This window comes from Cavia porcellus, unplaced genomic scaffold (assembly GCF_034190915.1).
Source record: "Cavia porcellus strain 051 isolate PalLab524CR breed Dunkin Hartley unplaced genomic scaffold, mCavPor4.1 scaffold_18, whole genome shotgun sequence".
Classification (NCBI taxonomy): Eukaryota; Metazoa; Chordata; class Mammalia; order Rodentia; family Caviidae; genus Cavia; species Cavia porcellus.
In genome coordinates this window covers 33,643,585-33,669,145 of record NW_026947501.1, presented here as the reverse complement: position 1 = coordinate 33,669,145, position 25,561 = coordinate 33,643,585, and the positions used below count along the sequence as shown (strand labels likewise).

Sequence of the window (25,561 nt, the reverse complement as noted above, 5' to 3'; positions counted from 1 at the left end):
AATTTCTACTTGTAAGTCCATTCAGTGGGTTCACTGGGGTCAACTCTGGTGAGGAAATTTGAATTCTCCTTGTGACTGAAACGGTAGATATCCACCAAGTACACAGAGCTTAGCTGAGCACTTCAGATATATTTACAAGACTCCCTAAAAAAATTTGGAGGCTTCAATAAAAATGGTTACCAAGTTACTGAAATATATAGATTTCCATTGCTATCAAATGTGTAATTTGAGAAGCTTGTAGGTCCTATAATTGTTCTGGCTCAATTCAGCCGCTTGTAAATCACATACAGTCATCAGATCTTTGATGAAATACTGTAAGAAATACCTGCAGCCAAAATTGAAGTATCTTACTTAGAATAAATATATTGGGGGAAAAACTTTAAGTTAGGTTTCCTTTGAGCTCAAGAAAAGGATTTTTTAAATCAGCACTTCGAAGCTAGTAGTTTGGCATAAACATTTATTGAATAAACAATAAAAGAGTTTCTTTTATATATAACACTTAGCATTGTGGTATTTTTTCCACCAACTGCATTTATCAGGAAAGAATCCCACAGAGACTGTTTTTAGCTTTCTTACAAGTACTTAATACGGTAATATTTATCTTACTCCAGAGATCCATATAGTGGAAGGAATTAACTTTAAAATGATACCTCCCCAGAGGGCTGAAAAGCCTTTGATACAAATACCTTGCAGCAAATTGAGAATTTCATTGCAATGGAACAGTAATTAAAAATGCAACAGGCTGTATAAAATTTATATTGCAAGCATATCTCAGATCTTCATAAAAGTATTTTCATGCAAGTTAAATGAAACCAATCCACCCACCAGTAGTGTTTATTCTATTCTATTATTGAAATTAAAGTGTTAAAAACACTTAAAAATTACATGATTTACAAAACAAAATTTTTGGTGCCATGGCACAAAATTTGAGAGACACCTTATTCAAAGAAAAACAACAAAAATTGCTGGATATTTTACAGTTAAAATCAGTAAGAATACCAGAAAAAAAAATGATAAAGTCTAAACCTTTTCTATTTACTTTAAAATCCACTAACATTTACTCTCAAACTAAGACTAGGATGCAGGGATATGTTGTGTGTGTGTGTGTGTGTGTGTGTGTGTGTGTGTGTTACTGCTGTGTTTGCTGTACATCAAAACTGTTTGGGACTTGGTTCCACATTGCATTACTGGAAATAAAAGTCTTAAAATGTAAAAAGATTCATAACTACACCCTTTGAACTTCAGAAATCTACTCATATTGGGAAACACTTTCAGCTATTAAATTTCATTACATAATGGAAAAGCCACTCAAATTCTGCACAATTTTCACTCGGAGGGAAAAAGGAAAAGGCATTTCCTAACAAGTCCTCTAGAATCACACATCCATTTCTGCTCACTCCATACATCTCACTTTTCCTCAGCATTTGCAGACAGGAATGTAGTTTTCATTCCTGGTTGATAATTTGATTTGTTCGCATATTTTTACATAGGTTCCTTATTCATTGTTTCTTCTTATATATGAAATTTATGTAATATGTAAGGAACTCTATAGAAGAAGCTTAACATATGCTTTGAAACCTTGCAGTTGATACTACTCCAAAATCAATAAGAACATACGTTTGTTTCTTAACTCCTCCAAATTACTGGGACTTCTGACGTTATGGCTATATTAATGAGTTATCTCAACCAATGGTTTCTCCAAAATGTAAATAAATATTTATAGATTAGCTATCATAATTACAATTAAAGTGAGACTCTTTTGATGCTTATTATAAATACTAATTGTTGAATCACCTGTTTAGTTTTTTCCAGAATTAAGGGTAAGCAAATTTGGTACTCTGGATATGGAAAGCATTAGGTGTTCAGAGGAAAAATATTAATAATAAAAAATGAGACAAGAAGTCTATAATGAGGAATAAAAAGACTCAAAATTCAGGAGGTTAGGGGCATCAATGAAGTAGACAAAACCAAAAAAGCCCCCCAAAAACATTTATTCTGCAGTGTTTCCAGAAGGTAACACTATATTTGAGTCTAGTGAAAAATTTATGTTCCTTACAATGGTTCCATGTAAATAACAGTTTATATAATATTTTTATTTCAGAAACTTATATCTTTATATTTGATTTGAAGTGGCTCAAATTATTCTTGACTGTTGCTTAAATAGCTAATTAGTTATCTGAAAAAGTCTATTGCCTAAAATCCTTATAAAAATTGAAAAGTTATTACAATAAGACTTTTAAAACAGGATTTGAAGTTCTATATAAGCCAAATAAATTGAAAAGAGTAGAAATAATCTCAAATGTTCCAGGTGGGGAGTGATAATTATTTTAATATGTTTCCTAGTATGGACTGAAAAGACAAAAGACAGTTTGAGAATTTCACTTATCTCTGATGCTTGCGAATTAAAATACAACTGAAATCTGTAGGATATTGATAATGCAAATAACCCCAATTCATGCCAGAACATCAAATAAATTATTAAATGTGTTACAAAATATTAAATAGCAAGAGGTAAAATTGTGTTTTTGCTACCGCATTTAAAAGCACTGTGCTTTGCCAGATTCCACAAATCTTCTCTGTCCTTCTATTTTATTTCCACATACTTCTGGGTATCCTATTTCAGCTCACATTCTAATCATGGCAGTTTTTGCATTGTGCTTCTTAGATGAACCAGCAAACCCTGATCACTATACATTTAAACCTTTGCATACCCATTTCCCTGTCCATAGGAAAGGTTGCTTTTCTTGCTCATTTATTTACTCTTACTGTAATTCAGTCCACAGAGTCTAAAACCTAAAATTTTGGGGACAAGGGACAATGTTAGGAAAAAAGGTAAAGCAATAAACAGACAAACCAATTGAACTTGCTGAGTACCAGGAAAATAAGTCTCCAAAAAGTCTTAGGTAGAAATCTCTGAAAATAAAAGATATTATGCCAAGTCCTCCATAATAATAATACTTAAAAAAGTGTTCTGCTCTCTTTGTTTATGCCCTCATACGTTGTAATTGACTTTCTGCATGAGAACAGCTGGATTAATATCTTAACTCCCCATCAAGGACATCTCAGAGGTAGCTGGTTCTCTTCTCTCTCAAAGTGCTTGATCATAGTCTTAGGAATTTCTCCTAAGCTGGACTCAGTTTTGCCATCAACCTGGTCTTGACAGAGTCAAGGGTCAGTTTGTAAAATTTTAGTGACTGCCGAAAATTCATCTTCCAGGCATCTCTGATTATGCGACCCAAGTGCTAGTTAGTGCCTCCTCCTCTCAGTACATTTCCCCGTTTCCCTCTTATGTTACCTGATCAGCTACAGCTCGGGCTAATTTGTCCATTCTAGAACCTGCTTCAGCAATCTTCTTGGCAGCATTAATGACATCAGATGTATTTTTTAGTGGGCCTTTGCCTCTGAAATCACATATGCAACACAATTAAAATCCACTTAATGACAGAAAGCACACACACTTACCACATTTTTGTCTTGAGACTGGCTTTATTTTTGACTGGATGCTGGCTCTGTTTGTGAAATTTTAAATGATTTCTAATTCACCTCGATTTTTTTTGTCAACAGTCTGCTTTATTCCCATTTATTTTGGAGACTATTTTCCCATGTTTTGATGTACATATTCACATTTTTATCCTTTTATTAATTTCTGCCTTTTTGAAGAGTAGTCTTCTCATGACAGCAGTGATGACCTAGAATATAGATACTTACCAGGTACTTAATGCTGCTGTGCACATTGCATCATTTTGTTTTTATAACAATTGTAAAAGTAGGCATCACTGTTTCTACCATAAAACACAATAGAAGGCCCAAAATGGAACTCATCCGAGCTTATGTAGGTCATAAATGATAAATTCTATCCAAAATCAATATGCATGCATTGTGTTCTATATCATGCTTAGTATCTTTATTTCATTTCATTTGTAAATCAATTATAGTACTGCAAGAAACAATTTTCTCTTGTACCTAAATGGGGACAATTTGGTTAGAATTTCAGGAGTTTCAGAATTCTAGAATTTCTTGTTTTTTTTTTTTTGCTTGTCATACTGATTTATGAAACAATATACAAGATACTGTTACTATTAATGTCTTTATGCAACTACATTATCACTGTAATATTTTCATATAAGGTTTTTAATTAGGCAAATTTTAATATTTTATTACTCAATTAGGAAAACAGCTCAATTTTAAATATTCATTATAAAGGAAATGGAAATCATGCTATATCATAAAGCTTTAAAGAAAATGCTGTATGTGATCTAATTTTTCTTTCTGTTTTCTTGCAAGGTAAGTAAAGAAGAGATTAAATATCTTTATGCTTATACTTTAGCATTGTTACTTATCTTGATCTCCTTCCTTATGTGCATCTAAAAAAATCAATGCATTTTTAAGGTTACAAGATTATATTCCTATAATTAGAAATGTAGAGAGACGTAGAGAAAAACTACTCAGAAGCAATTTATTTTATACTGATTAAAGTTATATTAAGTAGGAAATGATCACCATTGTTACATAATAATATTTCTCAAAATGGTATCTTAAAATGGCTGTCAGTAAATACTTTAGTATGTTCTATATTTATATAGAACATCTAGTCCAGTTTGTTTTCTAATTCTTGTTCTGAGGTATTTTTCTACATTACCAGCTAAAAGTAAAATATGCTGTCTTGATTTGAAATTCCCCAAAATATTTTAATATATGAATAGAGATTTCATATGTAAATGAATGAGTTGAAGATTCTATTATAATCTGGCTCCAATTCATTAATACATATACTGTATTTTTATTATCTGAGAATAATTCTCTTCCTCTTCTTCCTCTTTCAGCTCCTCCTCCTCCCTGTTAGGCCTTGGGGTTGAAACTCTGGGCCTTCACACTGAGCTTCATCTCCAGTGGTTTTTAATTTTTTCTGTTTTCATTTTAGGCAGAATCTTACTAAGTCCCCAACTGGGTTTGAACTTGAAATCTTCATGACTCAGCCTCCTGGGGTACAGAGACAACAGGGTTGTGCTACCAGGCTCAGTGTTTTATGTTTTTATTCTTTTTTTTTAAAGGCAATTTTAGATGTAGAATGTGTGAGTGTTAAATAATGTTCTCATTACTACTTCTCTATAATGTTCAGACCTTAGAAATCTCTTCTGTTTTACTGACACAACTTTTGCTACTTTTTGCCTTTGTCATAACTTAGTGATTAAGAGTGAACTCTGTTTGCCTTTTCATTGCTAAGGAAATTTACATTCGTATGGTTCAAAAATTTCAAAGAATCTAAGAAAATGCTTCTTTGTGAATTTTACGTAACTTTCAATGATTGATTTCGTCTTCCAAAATGTGCTAAGTTAGTCAACTAGGTCTCTACAGACCTAAGACTCAGTCTCGTAGTCAAAGAGTGCAAACAGTCACATCTTTCTGAGTCCCCTGGACAGTACAGTACACACACTCACTATTATATTGCTGTGGAAAAAGGAATTGAGACTTTAAAGTTTACAATGGAGACTAGAGTCAATGTCTTAGTGTTGTGATCATAAATGAAAGTTCTTCAAGCAGATGTCTCCTAATTTTCTAGTTGAGAACTGTAACCAAAGAAGTGACATGGCCCAAGGATGTATGCTGAACCACAACCTAGTTCACTTTTTGCCAAGTATATCTGCCTCTTATAAGAATCACTAAAGTAATATGCTCAGAGTAAAACAAACAGATCTACACCAGTAAAAAAGAAATAATGAAAACACTCTATTGAGAAAGAAATAGGAAGAAATAAAATTACAAGGAGAAATTAAGGTGTGAGAAGGCAGGTAGTGTTAAAAACAATAAAGCCTGCAACTGACTCCACAAAGGTAATATATGAAGGTAAATATTGATTAGAAAACATACTTAGATTGCTATCAGAGAAAATACAAGAGAACAAATATCCAAAAGTAAAAAGAGAAGAGTGAAATGAACTTAGAAAATTGAAAATTAAAATATCATAAAGCTATTTACCTCAAACGTATGTAAATAAATGAGAACCTGAACGAAATACGTTTCTAGGAAAGTATAATTTACCAAGCTTGATGAGAAAAGAAAAGTTAAAGAATCTAAGTAGTATGATTCACATGAAAGAAAGCAATAATGCTGTCAGAGAGAGTTCATCAAATATAAGTAAATAACTCAGTTATGAGTTCTTAGGAGACTTAACCAAATCTATTAGGAGGAGGTAATTTCATGCTATTTAAATTTTTGGAAAATATGAGAAGGAAAAGAAAACTTTTTAAAGTAATTTAAGTGGCCTTATATCACTAAAGTCAGAAATAGCTATGATAAATTAATTTAATCCTGACTTGAATAGTAAACTATTTTTTAAAGCAGGAAGAAAAACCAAAGAAGTGGCACCTGTTTGTTATAATAGAGATGCACCCTTCATCTGTCCTCTCCAAAGCTTACCTCCTCTTTGGCTATATAGCTATGTCTGGTAAATGCTATAGCTAGGAAATTGATGTTGGTAAACTTCAATGAGATTATTTACACTTCTCCAGCTACTCAGCACTTGTGTATGTTACCAACCTAATGACACATGCATCTTCATGTAACTGCTATCATTGAATCAAAGAACTGTCTCACACCACATTTCTTCATTCTGTTTATACAATCCTTTCCATCCCTAGAAGCCTCATAATAACCAGTCTGTTCTCCATCACTATACTTCTGTTATTTCAAGGATGTTATTTTTAAAAGCTATATATGACAAGCCCATGGCCAATCTCATTTGAATGGGGAAAAACCAAAAGTATTCCCTCTAAAATCAGAAAAAGAGAAGGCTGTCCACCTTCACCACTCCTGTTAATTCAAGAAAAAGTAAAAAGAATATAAATAGAAAAGGAAGAATTCAAATTATCCTTATTTGCAATGATAATGCTTTACATAACAATCGCAAAAAACTTCACAAGACTTTCACATCTGATAAACAAATTCAGCAAAGTGGAGGATACAAAATCAATGTACAAACATCAATCGTATTCCTATAAATCAATATTGAACTCACTGAGACAAAGATCAAGAAAACAATTACTTCCTCAATAGTTTAAAAATTCCTAAGAATCCACCTAACCAAAGAGTTGAAAGACCTCTCTAATGAAAATTACAGACTCTGAAGGAAGATAATAAGACATTAGAAAATGGAATGACATAGCTTGTTTTGGGGTCAGGAAAAAGACTCACAGTTTTAATGCAATCCTTATTAAAATACCAACAACTTTCTTCACAGAACTAGAAAAAAGCAACCCTGAAGTTCATATGGAATCAGAAAGACCCAGAATATGTAAAGCAATGCTGAACAAAAAAAACCAAGCTGAAGTCATCACAAAACCAGATTTGAAGTTATATTTTAAAGTTTTACTGAAAAAACAACATGGCACTGGCACAAAAACAGACATGTTCACCAATGGAATAGAACAAAACAAACCCACATACTTATAGCCATCTGATTTCTGATAAAAGGCCAAAAAACAAACAATGAAAAAAAAGACAGCCTCTTTAACAAACGATATGGAAAATCTAGACCCACTTGCAGAAGACTGATACTAGATCCGTACTTCTCAGGCTGCACTGAAAGTCAAATCAAAATGGATCAAAGACTTAGTTATAGAAACAGAATATTTGAAATTGCCGTAAGATAACAATAGGGAAAACCCTTGAAGCCACAGACACAGGCAACGATTTCTTGAATAGAACTCCTTCAGAATAGAAAGTAATATCAAAAATCCACAAAAGGGACTACATCAAATTAAAAGGCTCTGCACAGCAAAGGAAAAAATGGAGTGAAGAGAATATCTAGCAGATGAGGAAAAGGTTTTGCTAGCTCCTCTTCTGATAATTGACTAATGATTAGAATAGAAAAAGAACTAAAGAAATAATAACTTCTCTAATCAAAGAGTGAGCAAATGAGCTGAGTAAATATTTCTTAAAAGAAGTACAAATAACCAATAAGTACATGAAAATTGTTCAACATTATTAGTTATTAAGGAAATGCAAATCAAAAATATTTTGAGATTCCATCTTAACACAGTTAGAATAGCTATCATTAAAAACACGGAAGATAAGGAGAATGAGGGAAAAAGAGAGCATGTTACATTGTTGGTGGGGATGCAAATTCATGCAGCTAATGTAGGAATTATTATGCAGATTCTTTAAAAACCCAAAACTAGGGGCTGGGGATTTAGCTCAGCGGCATAAATGCCTGCCTTACAAGCAGGCAGTCGTGAGTTCGATCCCTGGTACCAATAAAAAGGAAAAAAGACAAAAAAAAAAAAAAAAAAAAAACAACAACAACAACAAAAAAAAAACACCTAAAACTATAAATACAGTTTAGGTCACCTCTATCTCTCCTGGTCACATTACCAATAAAACTAAAGCATAATATTATAGTAATATACGAATACGTATGTTTATTGTGGCACAATTCACTGTAGCTAAACTGTGAACATAATCTAGATGCCTACCAACAGATGAAGACATAAAGAAGATTTAGTCTATATACACAGTGGAGTACTACTCAGCTATAAAGAGTATTAAAATGATGCCATTTGTAGAAAGATGAATGGACTCAAGACCATCATGCTAAGCAAAATAAATCAGACTGAGAAAATTAAATATTTCATGTTTTATCTTATCTGAGAAATATACAATAGAATGAGACACACACAGAGAGAGAGAGAGAGAGAGAGAGAGAGAGACACAGAGAGAGAGACAGAGACAGAGAGAGAGACAGAGACAGAGACAGAGAGAGAGAGAGAGAGAGAGAGAGAGAGAGAGAGAGACAGACAGACTTGGTAAGAACAAGGGAAGAGGAGTCAATGGACTGAAATGATATATTTATGCTTCAGTTCCCTTAACCACCATATTCTGCATTAAAAACATGCATTAACAAACAAATGAACAAAATATTCACACAGGGCTTACTGTAATTTAGTTAAATATCTTCTCACATATACAAAGTTTGAGGATTTGGGGTTGCTTTCAGTAAGGAACTGCAAAAAGTTTATTTAAAAGAAGAATACTACCTAAGTAGTATCACATTTCACATAATATTTGGAGACATATATTTGTCATTTAGCATAATTTCCTTAAGGTTTATCCAAGATTTTGTATATATTTTATTGCTTAGTCACCATGTATGGTACAGATGTACCATATTTTAAACCATTTATCCAATGAAGAACATTTGAGAAATTCCAGTTTTACTAATGTAAAAGTCTTTAGATGAACATAAGTTCCCAGTAATCTGGACAAATCTCTAACACTGAACTGCTTGGTCCTAGGGAAAAATCTATTTTTAGTTTTAGAAAAAAACTGTCAAATAAGTTCATAATTTTCCATCATCCTAACTGCATTGTAAAACCATAGCTAATGTTATTCTCAATGGAAAAAGACTGAAATCTTTCAATTTAAGAACAAGATCACAACAAAAGTGTTCACCCATGGTATTCTACTCAAATAGTTGTGTTGCTGCAGCTAGAGAAACTGGGAGGGAAAAATAAGAAAATTCATTCAAATTATAAACAAAGAATTAAAATATTTTTTGTTTACAGAAGACAAGATCTTATATGTGGAAACCAAAAGGTTCTACAACAATAACAACAACAACCAAAATGTAATTAGAACTAATACGTGAATTTACAAAAGTTGCAGGACATAAAGTCAAAATTTAAAAATCAGTTTTGTTTCAACACACAATAAAGCATCCTAAAAGAAAATGAAGCAAGAAATCTGAGCTAAGGGTGTAGCTCAGTGTTTGAGTGCTCACTTGCCATAAGCAAGGCTGTGGGTTTAATCCCTAGCATGACAGGAAAGAGATAGAGGAAAAATGAAAAGAAAACAACTCTACTTACAACAGCACCAAAAGAATAAAATAAGAACACGCTAACTAAGGAGGCTAACAATCAGAATGCTAAAATCAATAAATGTTGCTGAAAGCATTAAAGATGGCAGGAATTAATGCACATGTCATTCCATGTACATTAAATGGAAATGTTATTATTATTTCAGCCCTACCCAGACATCCATCAAAATCTGCATTAAAATAACAATGGCATTTATTTTGCCAGAATAGTAAATCCATCTTGAAATTCACTCAGAATCTTGAGGCAATCCATGTAACAAAAAAATCCTTGAAAAATAATGACACAATTGAAGACTTCATATTTTGATTTTTAAAAGCTGATCCAATATCTTTAGTAATCAAAACAAAGACAGAAATATGGATAAATGAAACACAGTTCAGATATTGACCTTCACATTTAAGATAAAATGACTCTGCAATATTGCTATCTTCACTCAATGAACAAAAGAGTTTTCAAAAAAGATTGCTGGGAAAACTGAATATTCACAAAAAACATGAAGTGGTCACTAAGATTACACTGCATGAAAAAATTACCTCAAAATAGATCAAAGACCTAAATATAAGCACCAAACCATGAAATTCTTAGGGGAACAAAACAGGACAAAACTTCATTGCATTGAATTTGGCGGTTTTGAGGGGTATAAAACCAAAAGCACAGTTAATGAAAGAGAATATAGATATATTGGGCTTCAAAACTTTTGTGTATTTAGCATACTATCAATAGACAAGGTAAAGGTCACCCACAAAATGAAAGGGAACATTTACAAATCATATTATTTGGCAAGCAATTAAAACTCAGAGTCTATAAAAGACTCCTGGAGCTCAATGAGGAAAAAACTCAGTTAAAAGTAGACATGGACTTGAATAGAAAGCTCTATAAGAAATATATCAGTGGCTAAAAAGCACAGAAAAAGATGTGTCATATCATTAATAATTATGGAAAATAAAATAAAAACCAGAAAAGAGCAGGTGTTGGCACGCATATGGGGAGACTGGAATCCTTGTATATTGCTGGTGGGAATACAAAATGGGACAGGCACCATGCACAATGGTCATTTCTCTAAAAATAGGATCACCTTATGATCCTATAACCCTTTTCCTAGGAGTACACTCAAAGAAAATAAAAACAGGAATATAAGCAAATAATTGCACATGTGTGTTCAAATTAGCATTATTCACAATGGCCAAAAGGCAGATGCAACACAGGCTGTCTGATAACCGATGAATGGATGAAGAAATAGTTATGTATCATACCATGGAATATTATTTCGCCTTAAAAATGAAGAAAGTACTGGTACATGATGCAACATGGATGAACCTTAAGGATGATACGCTAAGTTAACCAAACCAGTCATAAAAGGCAAGAGGCCACTATGTGTGGCACCTGGAATAGTCAAATTCATTGAGACGGGAAGAAGAATGGTGATTCCACAGGCTGTGGGGAGAAAAGTAATGGGGTCTTAGCACACAGTGTGTACACAGTGTATGTCTGAGGAAGACGAAAATATTCTGGAAACAGATGGCGGTGAAATTCCATTGTCTGTATCTAGAGGCTGCAGTACTGGACTGCACAAATGATATTATCTGGATAATAACTGGGCACTGAATCAAAAACCAACAGTCAAAATCAACCAAACTAATAAACAGAGAATTCAGAATTCCCAGCAGTCTGAGTCTTTTTATCATAGAAGACACTGATGAGGCGGAGATTAGCTTATTGGATGTAGCTCCAGGTCTCAAAACAGTGTTTCTGAAACACTTATATTTCTAGATCTTAGACAAGATTCTACGTTTTGGGAGATTTCAAAGATGTTTAAGGCAATCTTGGCATCCTTTACAACAGGGGCGATCCAATAGCCCTACGTGGAACACATTTTTAGTTTTCTTGGAAAAAGAATCAAGCCATAGAATTATTTCTACTTATATAGATTTTTGTAACTTCTCTCATTTGGGCCTAGTTGATTCCCATAGAAAGGTCAATATCTGGATTTTTTTCCAAGAAGTATACACTCCAAAAGAGTCAGTCAAGAAAAACTTGTTAATATCAAATGTAACTCTCCAGTATCAAAAGGCAGCATTTAATATGTTAAACCATAGATGCTTCTATTCAGGACCAGAGCTCCATGAAAGACACATGGGCAATTTCCCCAGTCAGCTGAAGCAGCCTAGAGATGCACTCCGTGACAGCTGAATTGACCTGGGGAATTTTGAGAAATTAGGATTATGGCATTGCTGTTGACTTAAAAACATGTACAAAACATAGAGAGATGACTGAGGATTTAAAAAGGTAAGCACTGAAGGGCAAACTCCGTGAAAGGAGAAGCCATTGGAAATGTTGGAGCAAAGGGAGCTGGACAGTTGTCCTTTAAGGTTCAAGGTGGTACAGACCAACAGAGCTCCCCAGGCCCGGACAAGTTACTGAGCGCTTGAACTAACTCAGGAACAAAGTTCACCAAGTACCGGGTGAGTTCGTGCTCTTTGATTCCGGTTCTCAGTACTGAAGCTGATTGTACCTTGAAAGGCCTTTTTTGCTCCCCCTTGGTTTCCACTCTAATCTTTTCAAGATCAGAACTTAAGGTTGATTTTAAAAGAGAGCTTTTCTCCTTGCTGCAACGTTAAACTTGAGTTGTCGCTCTCTGTTTCTTCGGACACGAGACTTGTGCATGCTCTTTCTTTCCCCCAAAAAATGTAATGAAAAGCACGTGATCACTCTAGCAGGACAGCGCTGCTGCCATTGCCCAGGGGATGAAATTCAGGAACCCAGCAGCGAAGAGGCAAGAGGCATAATCAGTTTTATTTTCCATGAAGAAGTTATTACATGAATAATGAGGCAGAACCTCTCCAATTTTAATAATAATGGAGTGGATATTATTAAGATTACTGAATCAAATTAATGAATTAGCTAGTGATAAGAATAAAACAACAAGATAATAAATGCAAGAATGCTTTTTGCACCCATATGCCCTTTAAACACATGCATTGACAGGAGTAGCCAGGCTAAAATTTCTCACCGGTTATACCCTTTCTGCTGAATAACAGAAAACGGTGCATAGGAATGCATAGAGGTAGGAAACTCAAATACTCATCTTTGAAGGAGAGAATGCAAAAGCAATAACAATGCACAAGGCCAAGTGGAGTGAATTTAAAGGAGAAGTCACAAAGAGAAGCACCTGTCAGCTGCCTCTTAGGGGAGGAAAAGGTTCAGAACCAGAGGCCACCGTGCACCTCTGCATTCTGAGTTTCATTTCTAATTGACACCCTTATCTGGTCCTCTAGTCATTAATTATCATAGTCTTCCCTCTCCCCTCACACACGGTGCAAAACTACACATCAGGAAGCAAGAAAAGTGACAACTAGTGGCACCCTGAGTATTTCATTATTCAAATAGATACCAAATGCATCTATGAAGTCCCAAGGAAACTGGACCAGCCCTCTTCGAGACGACACTTTGACTAATACAAAGTCTATCTTATTTAACATCAGCAAACAAGAGGCCTCAAATGAATTTCTTTTCCTCGACCATGGTTACAAATAGTCTAGAGAATCATAAAATGTTCTCCTCAGTTGACCTAGCAACATGACTAGACTCATTATTCATTTTAAACTAATGAGATTATTTGTTCCAGCGATGTTATTAATGACTTACATAATATCTTTCAGATAGAATCCAAAAAAAATGTTGAAAGCAAGCAAATTGAGTCATTGCAGGCCTTAAGGATCAATGACTGAACCCTCCATGACAGTGTGATTCGAAGGAAATTCAGATTTAAATACTGGTTTGGACTTTTTCCCTAATATTACATTTTGTGAGATAAACTGTTGAAGTCCACAATGAATAACTCTATGTTCAAATTTGAAGCTCTAATGAATATGTTGGTATTTAAAAGTCTTGAATTTCACCTTATAATACTGAAGTCATCTGATTGAACTCAAAATAAAATTTAAAATATCTGGAAAAAAAACCAAGCAGTGCCTACTACTGTACATACTGGCAGAGGCAAAGAGTAAAAGAGATTACGCAGATTTCCATTTTTTATTATAACTTAGAATCAATGTTTTCTTATTAGAAGCATTCAACCACTGTTCGAAACTTCCTCACCTATAGGTGATATTTTGACATTATCATGTACTTTTCAATGTTTTGATAACAAGTACTATATTGAATTATTAGAATATCTTTGTGGCTATGTATCTATTTTTTTTAAACATGTTTCATTGATAGCTTGCATTTGTTTGGCATCACAATTCACACTTGCATTCTCTCTTTGGATTTCAAAGTTATTATGAAGTTGATATGACAAGTACTATTTTATCATTTTCAAATGAATAAAGATATTGAGAGATTTGAATCAAATCATCTAATATTCTGAGTCAGAATTTAGGGACATTTTAACTGAGCTTTGCACTCCTTTTGGCATTAGGAAAAGCAGAAAGAGCTGTCACCTGCCTTTTTTTTTTTTTTTTTTTTTTTTTTTTTCTTTTTTTCTTTTTTTGAGACAGGGTTTTCCTGTTTAGTTCAGACTGGCCTTGAACTCACTCTAGCCTAGCTACCTTCAAACTCCCAGCAATCCTCCTCCCTTTAAAGTCTCCAAAATGCATTGGCAAGGAGCAACAATGATCTCTAGAGAAAAATAGGTACCTGAAAATATTCTGACCAGTCTCTTGATTTACCAAGAGTGTTTCTCAGAGCTGAAAGGGAATAACATCCATACAGTTTCCAATTTATGTGCCAAAACTATGGATTCTAGACTGCTGTAAATAATTCTGAGTCAGGATGAGCATGTAAACTGAAATTGCTAGAACATGAGCTAGCACTAGACTATATATGTACACCCATCTACATATTTTCCCAATTAAATCATATTTCCCAATTAAATCATTTATTTGTCTTCAGAATAATATTTAATGTATTCTAAAATAGTACAGACCAAAGATGAGTCACCCACCTCACTGGGGTTCTGTCTCAAGACAGCTTAGGATAATTAAAACATAATAATTACAGAAATGAATCTTTTCTCTTTGAACAAAAAGACCTATCTGCCAGAATTAAGTTCAGCTCATTCTCAGTTATACATGTAAATTTATACTACCACCGCCTTCTTTTAGTGTAGCATTTTCACTTAGCAGCAGCCATTCACCGGCTCATCCACGCTTTTGGGGTTTCATGGGAAAATCCTGGTCTCCCTGGCCCTGGCCTCACCTTGTGAAGTCTGTCATTTCCATCATGATCATACACATCTGCTTGGCCAGAACAATGATATCATTGCCGCTGTCATCCCATTTGGCCACTTCAGCGTCCAGCTTGCTTTTCTCTTGGTGGAATATCTCCACCTGTTCAGCTATTTTTGCTTTTTCCTCCTGCGGTAGTTGTGCCATGATGGCCTGTATAGGTTACAGGGAAAGAAAAAAAAGGTGTGACTAATGATGACAAAGGAAGCACAGACCGTGCGGTGACTGTCTCGTGGAGAGGACAGAGGTAGATCCTGCCAAGGTTAGCGGAGTGCTCGGCCTTTCTGGGACACGCGTCTTCTCTATCCCAGAGAAGCCAACAGCACAGGCTGGCAATTCCCCGTCCCCACTGTCATACACGAGAAATGTAGGGACAGTCCAAAGTACGTGTGCACTGATGCTAACAGAACTTCTCTGTTGCTTTGATGACATATGTTTGTTCAAAAGAGTCTATTCTTGACAGTTTTTATATTTGGTCTCAGGAAACTTTAACCAGATGAAAGAATGTACCTCTTTCAATACTGAAATCTGTTCAGTGAGAGGAAAAAAAAGAAAAGAGGCCTTCTGTTGCTGGGAAGGATAGGAATTTTAAACCGTATCTGAGCATTCAAGTGCTGTAGGGCTGGGAGACTATGCATATAACTGAAGGCGTCTGCAGAGAAGTGCCAAGCAAAGTCCCCTCCTGAGGGCGGTTCAGGACTGGCATGCCTAATCTCACCCTCTCTTCTCCCACGCGGAACCACCCCTAGAACAACATTCAAGTACTAAAGTAGGTATGCTGAGGGGTTACCATGGGGAAAATGAATAGGTTAGGCATCCTTTATCTGAAATGCTTGGGACTGGAATCATTGCCCACTTAAAAATGTTAAAACTTTTCAGATTTTGCAATATTTGTATAAACCTTACTGCTTGAGCACTCCTAATCTAAAAATCCAAATTGCCCCCAAAATCTGAGAACTTGCTTTGTGTGATTGTGTCACAGTCACATTTTGAGTTTCAGAGGATTTCAGATTTCAGCCATTCAGATTAAGGCTGCTCAATGTGAATAGGGTTAGGAAACAAAGGTTACTTTTCAAGTTTCTGGGCACAGGAATGTAGAAAAGAAACAACAGCAGTTTTCCTTCTCATTATTCATAGACATTTCTTTACAGATTCACCTACCCTAAAATATATTTGCAAATCGATTTCTAAATCAGTACTTGAGGCACTTTGAAAATCATTTTGAAATGATAGGTAAAATGGTAAAAATGAGTCTTCTGATGCAAATATTTCCAGATGAGGTGAAGCAAGGCAATTCTCTACTCTTTCAGCTTTCAATCTGTAAACAAGTATCTCTTTTGGAGTTTATTTATTTATTTATTTTGAGACAAAGTCCCACTGTGTAGTTCAGGGTGGTCTTGAACTCATGGAGAACCTCCTACCTCAGCCTCTCGAGTTCTGAGATGTCACTAATCCTGGTCATTTTACAGTTGATTTAGTATCACATTTATTTGCATATCTTTTTTTGCTTTTTGGTGATTTTGCTCTTTAAACTGGCTCCTAGGTATAGTGCTAAAGGGCTTGCTAATGGCTTTGAGCACAAGAAGGCTTTGATGTGACTGAGGAAGAAAAATACATGTCCTAGATAACCATTTAGAAATGCGTTGTGGCTGTAGGTCTTAAGTTTAATGTTAATGAGTCAGTGATATAAACTAAGACAAAATTAATCAGAACTATCAAAAATGAAATGTGCATTAAACATGTTTATACATTGGTTAGATGCAGAAAACTTTGTGAATTGAAGCTGTTAAGAACCTAACCCTGCTTTCCCCTTAGGTGTAATAATTGAGCATTCATCAAGTATTTACATTTACTTGATAGGATATAACTACCAGAAATAATGATATCTGATTGTTTTGTTAAACACCATTTGTATAGTAAATATTACATAAAATGCATGGCATCATTTCATTGCATCCTCCTAGAACCACATACAACTGGCTTCACAGATAGCACTGCAGATAGTTTGTCAGTGCTTCCGTTCTGAACTATATGTGTTCTCCAGGGGAAAGACCAAGGGTGCATGGTGATCTGTAATTTTTGGTGATCTGTAATTTTTGCAATGAACAAGTGAAATTACTCAAGGAAGTTGCCACCTAAATTGCAAAGTTCTACCCGGCGTGAGTGAATTGATGGGGAAACAACTAAGGTGTAATGAAAATAGCACTGGACATTAGTTTAACAAAAAAGAAAAACTGAGCTCCACAATACTCTACTACAGACTTGAGTCAAGACCTTCTTTGCTTATCACATACATTTTCTTACGGGACAATACAGGAGTAGCAAATAATTGTTCAAAGGTTATGATAGACAGCAGGTGAAATTTTAAAATGTATGTCTTTCCATTCAAAAAATTGAACATGTATAATTTTATTTAAATGACAGTATCAAAATTTCTATCACTAGTTTTCCTCTTCACTTACCCCTAGCTTACTGGGAGGGTATGAGCCCAGAGTTTACGTGACTACTTATAGATAGAGAACTGGCATGATTCCTTGGCTCTATACATTTAGATCAGAAGTATGCTCAAGTTTACTTATATCAAATAAACTACTTCTTTCAAATATTAGCCTCATTTGAATAATAATAATAATAATATCTAAATTCAAAGAAATTAAGTTAATTACTAACACCACACAATTTGTTAGTCATAGAGAAAGAATCCAAATTCAGTTACTACCATTCTTAATTATACATAACCATACAGGGTTACGGCAACTATACTCTGCACAAATGTTCTAGCCCAAATGGGGCAAGGATCATTGAATTCTCTAGCATTGCCCAATGGGCTGAGCATACTGGTGTGGGGTTTCATATGCCCAGAATAAGGAATGTTTTTGCCTGGTTTGCATAAATGTATCCTGGGACTAGCAGCTGTCCGAATGCTGCATCATCTTATCAGTACATAGTCCCATTAGATAACTCTCGTGCATGTGCATATGTGCTATGTTATTTGGGTCTCTGTGTGTGTAATTATAACCAACATTTGAAAACTCAAATTGGTGTAAATATAAAGTTAAATACTAAGACACTGAGAAAAATATTCTAAAATATTTTATAAAGTTTGTTATAGCATGTACACTATATAAACAGTTGGTCATAAATACACTTTGGTAGTATTGTATTAATAACAAGGCAGTTGTAACAAGGCACTTTCAGTAGACTTGGATTTGAAGAAACTAAATATGTACTTTTTTCTCTGATGTATCCTTGACTGATTGTCTAATGAGCTACTAGATTCATTCTTCCTACTATACAAAAGAGCTAATCCAATTTTATCTAATTGGCACAGGTCCTAAGCTACCAGCATGAAATCTATTTGCTAGGTGTTTCTCTATAAAACAAATCTGCAAGACTACTAAAAGACTGCAGACTCTACATTCAGTCTTAAGAGGGGGGAAAAAAGAATACATCTTTCATTATCCCCAAAAGGTGAATTTGTGCCCTGAAAGGTATGTTTCTCCACAACCACAGCCCTTGAATTTCCACCATGCAATTTAGCACTTGAATATTAATTGACTTGCTTTGCTTTGTAATTAATTCCAACCAATGCTCTTTGCTTGATTTCTCCATGTGCTTCCTTAAGGTAGAGACCTTGCTATGCCCTGTTTAGAACAGCAACTCAATAAATACCTTTTGATTGACTGCTTAAACCTTTTCTATTCTTTGTTTCACCGTATTTCAAGAAAAGTTGACAGATCTGCCAAACATTTTCAAAAGACAAAATTCTGATGAATCTCTGGCCCCTTCAAAACAGATTTGCAAAGTAAGATGTTATTTCAACTCCAAGGGTACTTGACCCACCTAATGCACTTAATGATATGTGACCTGAGTGCAAGTATTATTACATTTGCTTCTTCTATGTAGTTATCCATGAGCGGAAGTCTTTTCCTAAACATTCTTAAAATGTTCTTGGCTTTTAAAAATTCATAATTGACCTTTTCCAAAACTGGAATTTAAAAAAAGGTTATCTATAAACAGTAGATCTCAAACTGCAAAATTTGCAAGTTAATCAAATTAAAATTCAACACATGATTTTTAATTAGGTCTTATCATTGTAACTCAGCAGTTTCAAATGTTAACACATTAAAGCCATTCTTGCTAGGAAAAGAAATAGAGGCTGCCTGTATTAAAATGAAATTCAATATAAAATATACAATTGTTTATTCTCTCATGCTAAGGGAACATAGGGAAAATTATTTTCACAGCCAAGAGGAAAGAAAACAAATGAGGTTTTTTTGTTCCTGTAATGTGATCACTGAGGGGAGTCTGAGGGTTTCTGGCCAATTAGAATCTCCAGATTTTTTATGTGGGATCCAAACTGGGGACATAACCAGTTAAAACCCAGGATTCTTATTCTTCCTTTTATGCTTCCAGTCTTTACTCTGAACAGTCAACCACTTGTTGTGGCTAATGAAATAAACCCTACCAAAATAAAAGTGCAAGTCCCCCATAGAAGTTAGCAATCATTAACACATCTAAATCTCTTATTCAACCTAAACCTCCAGCAAGCATTGGTTATAATTAGTTTTAAATTCACCAGAGGAAAAGTAATTTTGGAGTAGAGAGGACCCAAACAAACAGGTATTCTTTTCTTAAACAAAGAGTAAGTGCCTAAACATTAAAGCTTCAAGGACAAGAATGTTTATAAACAATAACTGAAGGGCTAAAACCCAATGTGCCCATTTCTATTTACTTGATTTTAAAATAGGATAATAAATACAAGCAGTTAAGCAGTGGGTCCTTTGATTCTTACTAGTCTCAGACAGTGAAGTGAACTGGAAAATTGAGATAGTTGCCCCATTAATTTAAGAAAAAAACTCCCATTATTGCCTGTATTCTCAAGCCTGTATAGGTAGTCATTGGGTCAGACTGGCAAGCATTTCCAATATCATCTTCATCACTAGCTTAATAATCATTGCCTAGTTATAAGATCGATCCTGATATAATGTAGTTATTATGAGGCTTAAAACAATCTGTCTTTCATCCTTGCATACCTTAGGAGATGAGGCGTGGAATAGTTAAGAAAGTTGTCCTGAATTTATACAACTTCACTAAGACCATAGTTTAGGATCAGGACTATTAAGTATCTAAGTATTTTTACTAATCTATTTTAACTATGTCAACCTGTGAAGAAAGTTTATAGCATGCCATGCCCAGAATCAAAGGAAAAGACCCTCCATGTACTATAACTACCACCACATTATCCATTTCAAAAAACCCTGACCACTGGAAACACGTACTCCCTATGTCAAACATAAATTTACCTCCTTCCCAATTTTAACCAGTTTAATCAAACTTTGCTGGTCAAAAGTTCAGCCACCTATCATCTCATCAGTTCAATATACCCTCTTATTTCCAACTTAACGACCGTAATTCCAGCCCTCTGATTTGTCATCATATAATTACAGGCTAAAGCAGGCTGACTCAATAAGCAGTGCTGTCTGCTGCAAGTTAATCACACTGATCACATGATGGACCATCAAGACAAATTAGCAAGTGCTGGATTATGGAGTCGTTTGTTCCTACTGTCATGAACCGTGTTCAAAATTCATTGAATTGGGAAAAAAAAAAAAGTTCAAGAAAAGACGATAGGGTGAAGAAATAAAAAATGATAAAAACAGGGAATCAACTGAATTCTTTCTACTCATCACCACTTTGAGAGCCAACACAAGAAATAGAAGTATGGTGAGCCTCTAATCTTCCTTGTGGACTAGTTGTGCCATAAAGCAAGGTCATCAAGCAAGGTCTTCATAAACCAAGATGAGGGTTATATGATATGTCTTAGCTTTTGATAAGAATGAGTCAGCTGATCTAGGACTTTGTCTGCACTGACTTGCAGCCGTCAGTGAGATGAACTTTGAAATGATTAAGGCTTAGGTGGATTACTTACGTTTACTCTTTGAAACTGACATAAGAAGGCTCGTTTTTCTTCATTCTAAAGATTAATTTGACTTTACTGGTGAAATTGTTTGGTGTTATGCCAACCCAGTCTCAAAAAGACCTTTGCTTTATAACCTCCCCAGTTTTTACCATTCAGGGAAGATTATAAAGTCTGCAAAGAATTTTGAAGGAAGGGGGTCTATACATTTCTGTGTATTTTCTCCTTAGTCATTATGTTATCAGAAGGGATTTCTCCTCCAAAGAGTAATGACTACTAGAACTGCCCTTTCTTGCATACTTATTACATAGTAAATATTATGTCTATTATTTCATTGAATAGTAAGTGTTACTCAAGGAAATATTATCAAGTTTGTGATTCACATTTTATAGATGATGATGCCTGGAGATGAAGGTTCAAGTCGGAATTCAAGTTATAGCTCTGAGCATGGTCCTAAGTCTGGGTTTTATAATTGAAACCCAAATTTGTGTCACATCAATTCTGCCATGTTTTTAATGTAATATTTTGTCTTCGCATTTCTCCTATCATTTGACTTTGGGTGAGAATATTAGGGCATAAAACATATGAGAAGTTGGATTTTAGGTAAAATGCCTTTCTTGACTCATTATCCAGGAGTTCTCTTCATTTTAATCTTTGATTGATTGTTTTCTATTTTATTTCCCAACTGCTAAGCTAGTATGGGGTTTCCCCACTCCTCATTCTAAATTATTGCCCCTTCTCGACCTCATTGTTCATATTAATTTATTTTTCTCTATGTAGAAGATTAGAATATCTAATTCTTAGCTATTCTATAATTTCATTATTTTTGCTCCATAGAAACTGAGGAGGCTTTAAGAAGAGGTAACTATCACCCTCTTATGTAATCTGTAAGGATTTAATCACCTACCACATGCCTTGAGTGTTTATAGCTATCCTGCAAAAGATACAGCTAATCCAGGTTGCTCTTCAGTCCATTTATATAGGTTGACCATGCCACGGAGTATTTATGAGAAGTTGGCATATTTCTGCAACTCTGTGATTTCTTTTTCTATCATGGCAGAATATTTAGCTCGAGCAACAGGTAGGTAAATGGGGACAGTGTTTTTCTCTACTGGATGACCATGAACCAATGCATTCTTGAGTACTATGGATCCTAGCCCAGAGAATGGAGATAAAAATCACCTAATAGAACAGTACCCTGATACTCAATTGCTTCTTATAGTGTTAACAATCTTAGAGATGTGAATCACAACAATGATGAGTGTCCCATATAAAATGTAAGCAGTGTCCCCTCCATTTATCTAATCACGATGCCCAACCCAAATAAAACCCATTCCTCACATAAAAATTTGCTTTGATATAGATGCAGCTTCAAGTGATATAGCTGTTCCAGACCATTAAAAGCCATCAAGCTGACTAGTGGCTAGTTTCATTGTGTAACATGAGAATTGCTACCGACAATGCCATTTGAGAGCACTATGTCCTGACTCATCAAATCTCCTGAGTTCCAAATTCTAGACTTTAGAATTTTTCTCAACCATTTGGGGAAGCACAGCCCCTTTGCACTAAACTAAAGATCTGAGAGTCCACTCACCCGTGCACTCTGGCCTGCAATGAGCTGGTCGTCCTCTGTTTGAACACTCGTCCTGCTACGCACATCATAATCTTCTTGTTCAAAGTCAGAATCGTCCTCTAGTTCTTCAGGGGTCTAAATATCAAGACAAAAAGAGACAACTTTTATAAAAATGTGTAGAATTTTTGACATGATAAATTCACTCTCATTTACATACTTCTTTATTGCAAAGGCTAAAGAGCATCCCAGAAAGATTTTAAAGAGTTTTAAGTGCAATGAAAACTATATGGGTGAGAATTGGCTGGAAAAATCCTGAAAATTGTGCTGTTCTTATTTGCTTGTTTTCAGAAAATTTCTTTTCCTTATTATTTCTTCCTACAGGCCTAAGTACGACTTGATGTAAAATGCTAATTTTAAGAAAAATCAGAATTGGTTATCATTTCCAGCCACCTAAATTTATTGTAACATAAAAAAACACCAAAAATAAAATTTAACCCTATGTTTATACTAAAAGCCATTTTTGGCTCTGGTCTGGGTCTTTTTTCCTCAGTAAACAGAAAGAATGATAATCTCCAGGCCAATAGTTAGAAGTGTTGAAATACTGAGTATGATCACTAAACCCTAAGGTATAACGATTACAGGTAGACTCCACAGTCAGGACTGCCTGAGTATGAATCCCTGGGTGACTAGAAGCAAGTTGCCTAACTTCTCTGGGCTTTGGCTCCTTCCTCTATATATTGTTATTGATAATAATAGCTATCTTCATGACTGCAGTGAGGGTTAACTAATGTGCTATGTGGAGAAGAATCTCACACAAAGTAGACATTTAAAAATCATTTGCTGGAATTATTGCATAGGATGTTGAAATAAACTGATTCAACAATTTTTAAATGAGACTACAAATCACACTGATGTCTCAATTCATAAACTTAATCCGTTCCACAGTTCTAGAAGAGATGGCTATGTTCATGTTAGTGCCTGAAAAATGGCCACAATTGTAGTCATAACCAGATGCAGAGTTGGCACACAATAACAAAATTTGGCCAAACACTTCTGCTTGTGAACCACATTGCTTGAAAACAGAAGCATTCATGAAATGTACCACTATACTGAAAATCCATTAAGGATTAAAAATTCTTCCATATGTAATGTCAGCTTCACTCGAATAAGGACAGTGCAAGAGAGGACATTTTCTATTTAGCAATAAAAAGAAACACATTAAACCAGTGTGCCCCATGTCCCTGAAGTATTTATCAACAAAACCAGAATTTAGACTTAAGCATGCAAGTATGGCTAACTCTAGACACACTACTTTATTTGTCATTGTAATGACAGTTGTGGTTCTGTGTGTGTTATTTTTTTTCATATTACAAGTTAACAACTAGAATATACAATGGCATATGAATGGCTTACTTTAGTGTTATATTAACATTCTTCTTCATCTATAATGTCTGTTGGAGAAAAGATAAGAATGAGAGATAGTGATGGTAGACATTCCTGTAATCCTGGCACTCTAAAAAGCTACACAAAGGATTTCAAGATCAAGTTCTGTCTAAGAAACTTAGCAGGGCCCTTCGTAAAAGAATAAATAGGCTGTAGATGTAGCTCAGTGGAAAAGTCCAGGGTTGGAGCCTCCCTAACACCCCCCCACACACACCCCTACACACAGGCACACATACACACACAGGTGCACACACACAGATAAAAATGAATCTATAAGCTATACAGTAAGAATGCCTCCACAACTTTAATGACAGTGATACCAAATAATAAGCATTGATTGTTCATTAAGTATCTGTCACTGTTTTTTTTCTAAATACCTTACACACAGACTCAGGAAGATTTTTTAACACTCCTATGATATCAACACTACTTTTGCCATTTTACAGACAAATAAATTGAGACATTGAGGCATAAATACCTACACAAAGCATTAGGTTAGCCAATTTCAAGTGAGTACTCTAAACTGTTGTGCTCTGTTAGCCCCAGGGGACATGCTCAAGAAGTAAAAAAAGATCTTACACAAGGACAACAGGGAATAACAGTGTTAGATTTGCAGCTCAACTGTCAACACAAAATCTTCCAGTGCTGTGCCTTTCAAAAGAACAGACCACAAGCACCAGCAGTAGTGAGAATGCAGTGGCTCAGTCCCCATTCAGGACGTGTCTTTATTGTCCTGATCCCTTTGGCTGCCTCCATGCAATTAATTAGGTGTGGTTATTGATGAAGCCTTGAGATTGGTCAGACAGGCATAAAATGGGGTCCTTCATAACAATATCCCTTTATGCTTAGTAATTTCCCATAGTTTCACATGCTACTGTTGCTTTTTCTTCTTTCTTGCCATCAACCTTATTAACATTCTCTCAGTCATCTACACATGTTCAATTTTCTTTTATAGCAATATTAAAAGAATGGGAAAGAAAAAAGGTTTTGTCCCAATATTCTATTAATTAAATGGGGGCTGGGGTAGGCAGAACCTGGTTCAAATAACTGGTCACATTTTTATTGTGGACAGAGATAAAATTCTCTGCTTATCCTCACTCTTCTGAAATGTACCGAGAAACAATTACAGCAAGTTGGTAAATTCTGCTGATAGATGAGATGACAAGATTACAAGCACTTTTCATCATTAGTTCTTGAAAGGGAAAGAAAAAAGCAAAATAAAAAACCTTAGTGGACAGAAAAGGAGTAGAATGTGACAGGTCCTACAGCACTGTGTCCAAACGCCTCTGTGATCTGTGCCCTGAGCACAGGAGTCAGTGACAAACCCAAACCGGCAACGTGAGGCTAATGACGATGGCTTTTTGTAAGTGACTGTAGCCTCAGAACCAAAGCAGAGAAAATACTTTAAATAAAAAATAATAACCCAGATGTGGGTCCAGGGGGAAGTGAGTGATTTAGGCCCAGCCCTGCTACTCACAACTGTTGGAAAGATCTCAAAATGAACTAAATCTATGAATAATACTGA

The 25,561-nt window shown here is 35.0% G+C and overlaps 1 protein-coding gene across 3 annotated transcripts in view; it reads right to left on the bottom strand.

The window, feature by feature from the left end:
- Ctnna2 (catenin alpha 2) overlaps positions 1–25,561 on the bottom strand; it is a 1,046,977-nt gene that overhangs the window by 40,062 nt on the left and 981,354 nt on the right. For all 3 annotated transcript variants that reach the window (XM_063229641.1, XM_063229642.1, XM_063229644.1), the window contains 3 exons: positions 22,615–22,728; positions 15,072–15,253; positions 3,296–3,401 (listed from right to left, as the gene is read on the bottom strand). In XM_063229641.1, coding sequence (XP_063085711.1) covers positions 3,296–3,401; positions 15,072–15,253; positions 22,615–22,728 — 402 coding nt within the window. The remainder of the gene's footprint in view (positions 1–3,295; positions 3,402–15,071; positions 15,254–22,614; positions 22,729–25,561) is intronic.